The sequence below is a fragment of the Phyllopteryx taeniolatus genome, chromosome 8, assembly GCF_024500385.1.
Source record: "Phyllopteryx taeniolatus isolate TA_2022b chromosome 8, UOR_Ptae_1.2, whole genome shotgun sequence".
Classification (NCBI taxonomy): domain Eukaryota; kingdom Metazoa; phylum Chordata; class Actinopteri; order Syngnathiformes; family Syngnathidae; genus Phyllopteryx; species Phyllopteryx taeniolatus.
The window spans coordinates 30,981,646-30,994,419 of record NC_084509.1 but is presented as its reverse complement, the minus strand read 5'-3'; the positions used below and the strand labels follow the sequence as shown (position 1 = coordinate 30,994,419).

General features: G+C 37.6%; 1 protein-coding gene across 2 annotated transcripts in view; it reads left to right on the top strand.

The window, feature by feature from the left end:
- Nucleotides 1-1,991: 1,991 nt before the first annotated feature.
- The window catches only part of nectin1b (nectin cell adhesion molecule 1b), a 220,352-nt gene continuing 209,569 nt past the window's right edge, over nucleotides 1,992-12,774 (top strand). The window contains exon 1 of one of the 2 annotated variants that reach the window (XM_061783155.1): nucleotides 1,992-2,103. In XM_061783155.1, coding sequence (XP_061639139.1) covers nucleotides 2,028-2,103 — 76 coding nt within the window. In that variant the 5' untranslated portion in view covers nucleotides 1,992-2,027. The remainder of the gene's footprint in view (nucleotides 2,104-12,774) is intronic. The other variant, XM_061783154.1, reaches the window with a different exon arrangement.

The following is a 12,774-nucleotide window of genomic DNA, read 5'->3' as shown; positions in this document are numbered from 1 at the left end:
TTTTCTTCGGGAGCTCCGGCTTCCTCGTACATTCCGAAAGCATGCCTGAGCAATCCGGCTTAATGCAACTGAAGTGGACAACTGCGCAAAAAACTACCGTTGGTGACTCTTCGCCGCACAGCGAGCAACTGAGCACCCCGAATCGACTGACGCAGTGCAACGGAAAAACTGTGACCCTGTATCGGATTTTCAAGCTAAGCTCCACACACAATATACTGTCCTGTATTATTTTTTTATTGAACCACAAAAACATGGCACGGTTGTCAAAGAAGAAGCGTCAACGACCAGGAGCGGGGGCTGCTATTGTCAAATGAGCCACTTTTCAAATCCCTTGAGCAACTATTTTTCATAAAAAGTCATTAACGACAAATCTAGTGCCATTTTGCGGTGTTATTGGAGGCTTCTGGAGACTCTAAGATTCATGTTTACCCGTCCATGTACTGTTTTCAAACGAATGCCGCGTGCGTGAAGCTACCACTGGCCATAACCCCCCAGTGTTTATTACCGAGTTGCCAAATTACACTTGCCGCACAACTTAGATAAAGACTTGAGTATGTTCCGGAATTGTGACGTCACACTTTGGCAAGATCCGAAACGGCTGGTCCACAGGCACATTTTTGGAAATAAGCGGCTAACAAAATATTTATTTACATTCACACTTGATGGGTGGGCATGCACTCCAGAAAGTCAAATATTTGTACACAAGACATTCAAAAGTTTTTCATCATGTCTCTTTAATGTTAACAGTTTACACGGGGCTGCAAGGAAGATATGAATGGAAGTTTTTTTTAAATTTTATTTATTTACTGTTGTCACTGTGAGAAACTGCATCAAAGACATGGACACGCATGGGTGTATTTTTGATTTTCTTTGCACTCCATTTAAGGTGTCACAGTAATAACAGTCATCACAAGCGAGTGGCTACAAATTGGTTGGCGCTCTCAACACCAACCAGCAGTTCAGACGATTTTGTTCCGATAAACAACTTCAGTTTTGATTTAGAACTTCAGTAAAAATGCTTGAGAGGACAGGACATATAGTATGTTAATGTTCCTGTAAAGCTGACTGCTAGCTAGCTCTCTATATACTTTTATAATACTTCAACAGGCCTACAAAAATGGTGCAACCAACTACTCTTGTTAGCTTAGCTGCCTAAACTTCGTCTCGTGTTAACTTTAGTATTGGGTTAACAAGCTAACAAAAGTATGCTCTAATTTTTCAGATAATACAAGTATATTGCATACTGTGGAGAAGACAAACGTTTGCCTCTTGGTTTCGGTGGGATTCTAATGGCGGAAGGCTGCATAGCTTAAAAACCAAACTTGCTAACCTTTGTAAAAGACCAAAGAGATATATCCAAATTGTAAAATGTATTTGCCAGCAAAGAGCAGGGAAAGAGTCGGTACCCTTCCGTAGCCTGTTTGGTGTTGCACCGTGATTGGTTCGTCTAAGTTTTGAGGGTGTGGCTTAGTGGAATGTAGTTGGGCAAATCTGCATTTTGGGGCTATCCACATGTAACTTGTTTTAAGGCGTTTATTGAATGTAAACAGATGATAACGAATATGAATTACTAGCCTACTAATACTAATCTACTAATCTTACAACATTATCCTTAAAATAAATGATTTAACAACAGAGGTGGGTAGAGTAACACCTCTTACATTTACTCAAGTAACATTTTGGATAAGTTGTACTTGTCAGAGTAGTTTGAATGCACCATACTTTTTACTTTTACTTGAGTATTTATGTGAAGAACAATCGATACTTTTACTCCGTTACAATGATCGACATGCTGCTTGCTACTTTTATTCATCCATTGCGTGTGCCATCTATTTTTAGACTTCATCTTCGACTTCCGCATCACTCGTGTCATTTGACTCCAATTCACCAATCGGATGGCACAAGGCAGTCACATGACCTTACCCAACCCCTACGTAGGCCAATCAAAGTGACTCATTTTGGGGGGGGGGGGGGGGGAAACAGCTGCACGAGTGTTTACTTTTCAGACTCAGAAAAACGACATTGATATGCAGCATAGTCTTAAAATTGTGACTGCCCGAACTTGGACATTTCAGCTCCCTTCTAAAAAAAAGACACCTTGTGGTAAGTTGCTGATGTTTCTATTGTTGTTTTGGCAGTGCATATGGCAACATTAGCCCTCTATTATGGTCATAAATTACTGTAAAACATGCATCATGCTCTTAATCTCTCTCTCTCTCTCTCTCTCTCTCTCTCTTTCTTACCCTGCCTCTCTCTCTCTCTTTCTCTTTCTGGTCAGCAAACAGCTTCTTCATTCAGTCATTTAAGTGAATAAAGCAAAAATGTTTCTGTAGGGCCCAGTGCATGTGTTGGTTTTTAGGCAATTAAAAATTGAAATGGTGGCAAGTGTGTGTGTGGACTCGCATATATTATTATTGTTTTATTTTATTTGACGTTAATGCTGTGATTTGTTTTTGTTTTTTTAATCAGAAGATATTCATGAGTTACTCTTTACTTGAGTGTTTTTTAACCGAGTACCTTCTTACGCTTAAGTAAATATTTGTAGGACAACTTTTTACTTGAGTCATATTACTCTCACATAACAGTACTCTTACTTGAGTAGAATATTTGGCTACTCTACTCACCTCTGCTTACAAATGATTTAATTTGTCTGTCTTCAAAATGGGCCACACATTTTCAATGGGAGACAGGTCTGGACTGCAGGCAGGCCAGTCTAGTACCCGCACTCTTTTACTACGAAGCCACGCTGTTGTAACAGGTGCAGAATGTGGTTTGGCATTGCCTTGCTGAAATAAGCAGGGACGTACGCCCGTGAAAAAGACGTTGCTTGGATGGCAGCATATGTTTCTCCAAAACCTCTATGTACCTTTCAGCATTAATGGTGCCTTCACAGATGTGTAAGTTACCCATGCCATTGGCACTAACACAGCCCCATACCATCACAGATGCTGGCTTTTGAACTTTGCGTCCATAACATTCCGGATGGTTCTTTTCCTCTTTGGCCCGGAGGACACGAAGTCCACAGAACACTTTTCCACTTTGCATCAGTCCATCTTAGATGAGCTTGGGCCCAGAGAAGCCGGCTGCGTTTCTGGGTGTTGTTGATAAATGGCTTTTGCTTTGCATAGTAGCGTTTCAAGTTGCACTTACGGATGTAGCGCCAAACTGTATTTACTGACATTGGTTTTCTGAAGTGTTCCTGAGCCCATGTGGTGATATCCACCAAGTTAATGATTATTTGCTAAAAACAATAAAGTTTATCAGTTTGAACATTAAATATCTTGTCTCTGTAGTGTATTCAATTAAATATAGGTTGAACATGATTTGCAAATTATTGTATTCTGTTTTTATTTATGTTTAACACAACGTCCCAACTTCATTGGAATTGGGGTTGTACAAAGATCTTAGAAGACTCAAGATGTATCACTTCAATATACTGTACTTCCTTGGCACCAATTACTACATTCGTATTGGCGAGCAACAGCTTTCTTTCGCGGAAAAAAAAAAAAAGTCAAAAAATGTTATAGGCACTACATCAGAATTAGGCCTTTGAAAGTTGAGCTGATCTTCTTGTCATATCACGTGTCTATCAGGTTAACAAATCATTATGTTATAAAACTGTGATACCTCATTAAAACAATCCACCTTGTTTTAGCTTGATTGGTCTGCGGTGGCGAGAGACGGGCGCCCGCGGCCGTCAGGCATCACCATTGATTAGTCATGTGACACGTGGCATGACGTTTTTCATGTCCCGCGAGCTTGGCTGTCCTGTTGTTCTGCATATAATCGCGCGTGTCGGATGTGATGATTGCCACGCTACAACTCTGATGAAGCCAGCAGGACGCATATGATTATGCAGTAAGACAACTCCCTCTCAATCGCTTCCTCGAGGAACGCCGCTTTCTATGAAACAGTTTGCAGTTTGGTAGCCACGGTTGGTGAAGTATTATTTGCGATTGGCCAAAACAAAATAACAATAACAAATAATAATAATAATAATAAGTCAAACATTTTTGAGAAAAAAAGTTGCCAAATTGTGTTGAAGTTTTTAAATTATTATTATTATCTTTTTTTTGTAGAAAATGGTCATATTATTCAGAATTTTGGGAGTAAATGCCATATTATATGAATCAAATATTTGTATTATATTATAGGAAAACTCCAGTCATTCAAGATATGTATAGTTTACAAATAATTTTTTTCAAGAAAAAAAAGCTCAATTTTTGAGAAACAAGGTCATTTTAGAGTCAAACAGAATATAAAACTACTTCATTTATTTCTGAAAATATCACTGAAATTAGTTTGACTTCCTATATTTAAGGAAAAAAACAATTTTCAGAATGTTTTTGTGTGAATCGAGCCAATCAAATGCTTTATTAAGAGCAGCCTTTGCGAGTTTGTAATACGTAATGAATTTCAATGAAATTTCTGCAAGAAAGCATTTGTTGTTGTGAGCAGCAAAGACAGATTTTTCAATAATTATTTTGTTAAGAATTACACAATAATCATTTATTTTTAATAGTATCATAACCCACTTCGTTAATAAAAAAAACCAATCATATATGTGAAGAAAAAGATTTCAGTTGTCAAGAAAGTCCGACTTTTAAAGAAAAAATATTGTTTCCAAGACTCAATCCGTTGTTTATTCAAAAACAACAGACTTGAGTCTTTTAAAAGCCACAAATACACAGACAATCAGCTCATCAGCATGAAACCTATTATTTATCCACTTCACTCTTTCCAGGCTACATTTTATGCACTAATAGGGTAAATAGTAAAAAGCTCGCCGAGTGTTTTACCGCCGCTGTCAACCTGCACGGAGGGAAGAGGCGCTATTAAAGATGGATGTCTGATAATTGTTCAATGAAATATGATTTAATGGAATCACATTTAAAAAAAAAGTCATTTTTGCCATTCACTTTGCCTTTTCCGTCACATTTTGTTAGTAGATGGCAGGATGGTTTATATTATTTCTTATGATGGAGTGAACGTACTGTGTAATGCTGTTCAAATATATACAACAAAGGAGTAAAATAGTGTGGGGAAAATTGCATTTAGTAGGTAATAATAATGGACAATAACCATCTTAGTTTTCCCTCCCATGCTCCATTTGCAAAGACTGTAGGAATCTGTACAAGAAGTAACTGATTAATTATTGAATGTATATATGTATTCTTTCATTAAATTTGTGACTTTACCTTCGCATTTTTAAAACTTTTCTTGTAACATTGCACCTGTTGTAAAATCCAGATTTTAGTCTTTTATGATTCCGACATTATTATTGTCAAATAATAAGTAAATAATAATAATAATAATTCTCTCATGCTAATATTGTACAGTATATGTTTTTTTTTCTGAAGATATTGGTTTTATTTTTGTAATATTTCAACTTTATTCTGGTGAAATGACAAACTTTCTTGAAAATGTACTCCCCCCCCATTGCAATATTACAATACCAAAAATGTAAAAAAAAAAAACCAAAACCAAAAAAAAAAGCCATTCAAACCATTTCAGTTTCAACATATTCACAAAATTCAGGACATCCAGGAGTATGACTTTCTATATAAAACAAAAATTCTACTTTTTCCACAATTCCACATTTTGCACTTCCCCCCCCCCCCCCCCCAAAACATTAAAGTGAATGAGATAGACAACAAAAAACTTGCCCTCTTTCAAACATTTCGGCACATTCAGAATATCTCGGCAAAGATTTTCCACATTCCAAGAATGATGCATTCCCAATCTTCCACACTTTTCACAGTAAAATTCTCCAATGTTCAAAATAAAATTCCCAAATTCAGAGATCTTTTACATATTTACCACCTCCTTCCACATTTCTTGACCGATTCAAATCATTTCATATTGTAATTGTTCGGCTCATTCAACATCCACACAGCTATTGAAAACATTCCCCAAATTACCCCAATTTTCACAGTAAAATTCCCAAATTAAGACATATCTTACATATTAATGTCATTCAGGACATCTTGGGAACTATTTTTGACATTCCCAAAAGTCCCAAATCAATTGATACTTTACATATTATTCTCCTTCTTCTACATTTCTTAAGATTCAAACCATTCCAACTTAAAATTGTTTCATTCAACATCTAGGCAGCTATTAATAACGTTACCAAAATTCTCAAATTTGTCTAAAAGCTTTTCCACATTTATTTCCTTCCACATTTCTTGACCAATTCAAATGTCAACAAGTCTGTTCATTGCACAGTATTTCAATTATTTTCAGCATTATTAATCATTATATTATGTCCCTTTTCAGTTATTAGTCGAAAAAAAAAAAATCATCGTTTCACCAACATTTATTTGTTATTATATGTGTTTGTTTTCTGACTTATTGTTGGGCTCTAAGTCGTCCATTTTGAACACCCACTTTTGTTCGCAAATGTGTTCGCTTGCCCTGTAAAGGTCTCCTCCCGCCTCAGGACTTGTATTTTCGGAGGTGTTGGGACCTCTAGAAGGAGGCGGCTTGACAGCCCACTCGCTGCTTCATCTTCGACAACACGTGATCACGTCTTACACCGAATGACACAATCTTTCTCCCGTGTTCTGGCCCCGATGGCGAGTCAATATGAGTCCTGTTGTGAGACGCATCAATGTGGATGTGACGGTGCTGCGTGCAAACAATAGCAAGGCACTTAGTCTGCTTTTTGTTCTCTCTCTTCCTCTCTCGCAAAGCTCCTGCTCCTCCTGACCTAAGTCGGCCTGACGTGTTCACCTCCTATCCTCAGTACCTATTTGCGGATGACTCTAACGTATCGCGACATGGCTCGGGGGCAGCGCTTCCTCTGCGGTACTGGCAATACGCGGTCTCGCTAATGTCTTTTGGCTGTTATTTATCTCGGGCGGAAAAACACAAACGGCGTCTGGGGAGGCGAAAGGGCGTGCATGTTTTTTTTTTTTTAGAGGATGCAAAACTGATGCTTGTAATTTGCATAAGCATTTTTATTTGCATTGTGGAGGCAGGCTTTCATGCTTGGAGAAAAGGTTGTTTTCATTTGGTAAGTATGCAGAGATGCAAAACACTGGGAAAAATGAAATGAGAACAATATGTTTAATTTGTAGGCACCTTTCATAGCTCTCTAGGTCAAAGAAAAATACTATATACTATATAAAGTATACCATATTCTATGTACTCTAAAAGTAGCAACATGACAAGTGGCCGCCATCATTGTGGAATTTTCAAAAAAAAAAATAAAAAAAAAAATAAATAAAGCAATTGATTGCTGAAGTACAACATGAAATTTTGTCATGGGTAACATGGGTATTTTTAACTGAAACTTGTCAGCCAATCGGAGAAGGGGTTCCCTGAGTAGCAGATGAAATGAGATGGTTAGAGGAGATATAAAGTTTTGCTGTTTTGAAAAAAAATGTCAGATATTTGTAGAAAACAGGTAACAATCAAATGTATGTTTTTTAAAAATATATAATAATACATCTAATAAAAGAATATTTGAGAAAAAAATATATTTTTTGTTTTTTTTAAAGAAATATTTAAAAAATATTTCCAAAAATGTTGGGTGAGAGGCGGTATACACTCTGAACTGGTCAACAGCCAATCGCAGATTTTTTAAATTTGTAAAATAATTTTTCTTTTTTTTTCCCCAGGAAGCAAATGTGCCTTATATTTATTTATAATAAAAGTAATATTTTTTTTCCAACAAAAATAGAAAGTAATTGCAAGAACAAAGACATTTTTGTTGGGATACAAAGTCAAAGTCATGCAAAATTAAAATCATATTTTTCCCAAATCAAGTCAAAGTTTAATGAATGCAGAAAGTCATATTTTACAGGTGAATTTAAAATCTACTTTATAAACTTTATCCTTGTTATATTATGCCTTTTATTCAGGAAAAGACACCCCTTTCCCCCTCCACAAAACAGGACAATATTATATTAGAAAAAAAACTTTTGGTTCTAAAAATATAGAAATTGATCATGCAGGAATGTCATATTACTGGGATGATGATGAAGTTTTAATTGACCCAAATCTAAGGTTATCGGTCTATTATGTTTGGTATATTGAAGGTATGCAGATTTTTGAATGATAGGACATGCTAAATGATTACAAATGATGTTACGGCACCTCAAGCTGCGGCTCGTTGCGGCAACTTTGAGAACCTAAACGACTGTTGTCCCCATTTAAAGCATTTTCTAGGTTTAAAAAAAAATTTTTTTTTTAATGATCATCCAGTGGAGCAAAGCAAGGTGCGAAAGCAATCGACTCTTTGCTCATTTTAATCAACCGTTTGCCTGGCGCACATAATAGGCTACATTTAGCCATCGAGTCCATCAGGATAATCGCCTTTTGCTTTCTGTGGCCGCAATCAGTGGGACTCTGTATCACAAGTCGGAATCTACCAACGAGGCACAAAGACGCCTTTCAAATGGGCTCTGATAGCCGAGGAGGCCATTTGGATGCTTTGGAATAAAAAGACGATTAAAAGTCGCTTTTATTGCTTAAGGAGCAACATGATGGAATCGCGGCCATCGAAGGTACGCTGCTGAATAGAACAGCAATTTCTGCCCGTTGGAATTTAATGTTTGACATTCTCCGGACAAAAGGAGAGATATATACAAGGAGTGTTAGGGCTACACTGAAAAGTTTGAAATGTACTTTTTAGGAGAAAACATTTTAAACTTTTAACAAGTGTATGTCAGCTACAGTCTGAATTTCTTTATTCTTTATTTTTATTTTCCTCCAAAATAATACCAGCACATTTTTCTCAAAAATAAAACTTTGTGCTCCAAATGATTACAACTATTTTTTATCACAAATATACAACTTTTTTTATGTTTAATTCTGACTTTATTCAGGTAAAGATATTTATTTTTAAACTATAATTAGGCTACAAAGATGATTATTATTGTTTTTCCTATAAAAAAAAAAATTACACTTTATTCTTGTAAAATTCCAGTTTTTTCTCTGGCAAATACACAATTTATTACTTGTGATATTATGACTTTATTCTTGTAGAATTCTTGCTTTCGTATCATAAGAAATTGGAAGATAATTTTTAAAATATACATCCTTTACTTAAAAAAAACAGAGTGGTGCCTTGAAATACAAGTGACCCAAAATTACCTTAGTTTTTGGAGATATGAGACATCATTAAGCTGATTTTTTATTTTGTATTTATTTATTTTTTACGCTTTGACTTGCGAGTAGACTTTCCACCGATTTTATCGGCCTCATCGGTATCGGCCGATAATTAGCATTTTATGCCGATCGGCTTTAATGTCATAATTCGTCATTGATCGGCTCCGCAAAAGACATTTTCTCCGCGTCGCCATCGTGCACAGTATATTTGAATCCAAAAGCTAGTATATTTTTAGCCTTGTCGCATGTCTTTTGACGTAGACCTGTAAATATCTGACGGCCAATAAAGTTATTTAAAAAACACAAAAACATGTCAGCGGTGTGGAACAGACAACACGTAATGCCCGGATCAGACTACAAGGCAAATTTGCTCTTTCACGCTTGCACTATGTCAGGCTACTGCAATAAAATCTTGTATTCCGATACCACCGCATCCCGTTTTTTACGATCATCGGGCTTTATCTTGTCAACTCAAATGCGACCGGATACACTCGTTACCGTTGCGACGACAACAAGAGTGGATCGTGCCGACTTTGTATTATAAGGACAAAATGGGGGGGTTCTGCCGAATCATGCTCTACAGGTTCGGTGTGGGTGAAGTAATTTAATTACAAATAAAGTAATTGAATTACAGTAAGTTAGCACCCATTATTTCTGTCACAATGTAATGTTGGTTTGAGCTGACTGATTAGAATACAGCAGTGATTTCCAACCTTTATGGAACATATTTTACAATTGAAAAACCTCACAGAGCACCAACAAACACAAATGTCATTCCTCAATCATGTGAACGGATCGGTGATCGGTTATTGTTTTTTTTTTAAACTCGCTGATCGGTGATCTGCCCCAAAAATCCTGATCGTGTAAAGCCTACTTGCGAGCGCTGTATAGTGGCCGTCCAATCAGTTCAACTCACGTCACGATCAGCAGCGGTCTGGCAAATATTGAACAGTTCATCAAAAGAGGCTTCAAGCTGTTTCATGTTTACTGTCAAACTCAACATCAAACAAAACAAAACAAATTGCACATTGTGTCTTTAAAACAACTACATAGCTCAGCCTTGAGAATGTCCGTTGAGCTTAATACTAACAAAGAATGCAAAACACTATGCTAACGGTTAGCATCGAGTCGCTCTTTTAGAAACAATGGATATTTGAACACAAAGGGTGGATCAACACACGTAGACATGGAATATAACAATACTCATCGCTATGAAAAATGACTACTATTAGGTCATCTCACTGAGTCACTTACAATAGTAGTAGAAGAAGAAGTGGCAGTGTTCTTCTTTGTTTATGTCTGTATGGCTGTGTTACAGTAGACATCACTGCCTCCCAGTAGCCAAGGCAGGCACAGCAGAAGGAGCAGCACAATGAATTGGATGACAGCATCCAATCATGACGTGCGAACTGTTTTTTTTTAAAATTCTATTTCATTATGGTATTGCTTTTTTGTTTTTATATTCTATTTTTCCTTCTTCAAAATACAACATTTTTGTTCTTTTGGGTCGAAGGCTGGCACTGATTAATGGCATTTCTATTCATTTGACTGGGGAAAGATAATTTGGTATAAGACTGTTTTAAGTTATAGCATGGTCACAGAACCAATTAGATTCATAAGTCAGATCACCACGGTAATAAAAACAAAAACAAACTATGGAATGAAGAAAATGTGTCAATCATAAATTTGGCTTGAGCTTATCAAAGGAAGCAGTGGGCTGATATTTCACATTAACAGCAGTGGGCAGAAGTAATCAGCAAATATGCACATTTTGCGTGGGCATAATTGTGAAAGAGAACCCAGGAAGAGATTCTATTTGCTCAGAGCCCGAGTAGCTGGCGAGATGCGGCTCTGTTCTATTTATAATGCGCGGGCCACTCGGCTGTCCTCATGAATAAACCTTACTGGGATGAATGCTTCCCAGCGGGAATACAATATGGGAGGCGCGGGGTGGGGCCATTTAATGTCCGCACTTCCATCACATGGAGATGCCGCACATCCACAGCCTCGGAAAACAACAAGATATGAACGCACACACGTGAAATGGACTCTTAGCACCGGCACACTGTGTTAGCATCTTATTGTACTATTTAATCATTCATTTCAATTCAGAATTGAATTTGTATGGAATTTGTGGCGCATTGAGACGCAAAGACGCAAAATAAGGAATTGCTAATGCCTGAAAGCCCCAGGTAAATTATTTTCAGATTTGTTTTTTTTTCTCTAAATACAGTTTGTACATTCAAGTTGTTTTAAGGTAAGTGCTGAAAACATGCAAAGACTAAGAACAATATAGGACTGAATGATTGCGATATGTCTGAAAACTGTTTTTCACCATTTCAGATGGCCGGATTATTTGGGCGTGGGCACGTACCCCGGGCACGAGTCCCCTCCCCCACTCTATAAAAACCAAGTGCCCTTATTCCGTGCAGTGGACATTCGGCACAATTGCCACTTAAAACTGCACTTTAAAACGCGAAGCCTTGTTTCGAACCTTACTTTGAAAACCTTAACTTGGATCCAAACCCTAATTTCAAACTCTAACCCTCGCTTGAAAGCCTTACTTTGTCTTGAAACCTTACTTTGAAACCTTAACCCTTATTGGCAACCTTTCTCTGTCTTGAAACCATCAGCTTTACTTGAAATCTTGATTTAAAACACGTACCTTGGATTCTAATTCTAATTTGAAACCCCAACCCTGGCTTGACGCCTTACTTTCCAACCCTAACACTTGTCTGGAACCCGAACCTGAACCGGCATGTGTAAGAGTTCCTGTTAAGTCACGTAAGCACACTGTATTCCACCCAAGAAAACAAAGAAGATTTCTGATGGATGTAGACTTGCAGCATCCAATCATAACATTTCAAACCTGTCAGCTCCTCTTCATATTTCATACTTAATACCACAAAAAGAAAACAGCCCCAATTTACTTCCTAATCTGCAACGGCATCAAAGTATAAAAGCGGGCGGCTGATTTTTGTAAACAACTGTCTTGGATTTTTCCAAGCCACCGCGTTGACGTGACCCCGAGGTGATCCCTGCGGGATTGACAAGACGTTCCCGCCGGGTTGGGGGACTCGCGGATTTGGAATAAATCACAGCGACAGGTCTTAGCCTCTCGCCGCCGCGCCGCCAGGTACTAATATATCTCCCGCGTAGCTCGCCGGCCCTGTCAGATGGGAGCCACCGCAAAGGCGCCTTGAGGGAAATGAATTGTGTGCGTGCAATTTGGGGGGGGAAAAAAAAACACCTCATAACTATTAGCAGGTAGCTACGGTATGTGTGTGTGTGTGTGTGTTTGACAGCACATGGGCGGACCATTGATGGAAATTTGGCAGCTATTCATTTCCACAAATCTACGCATGTTCCCAAATTCAGCAGTTCACATTATTTATTAGATCTATCCCCAGCTATTTGCTGCAAACTCACCTTTTTTGCTTTTCAGGGAAACCCCCGAAGATGCCGCCAAAGCCCTGTCTAAATTAGAGGTGGAACAACTCATCTGTTAATCAAATATCAAATGAATCGATAACTAGTTGGATTTTCGATTAATCGTTTGGAGACCTTGTTTTATGTAAAATTGTCCAAATCCTCAGAATTTCAGTAAATATGTTCAGATTTCGGTTGTTGAAAGAAAATTGATCATATTTTTTTTTT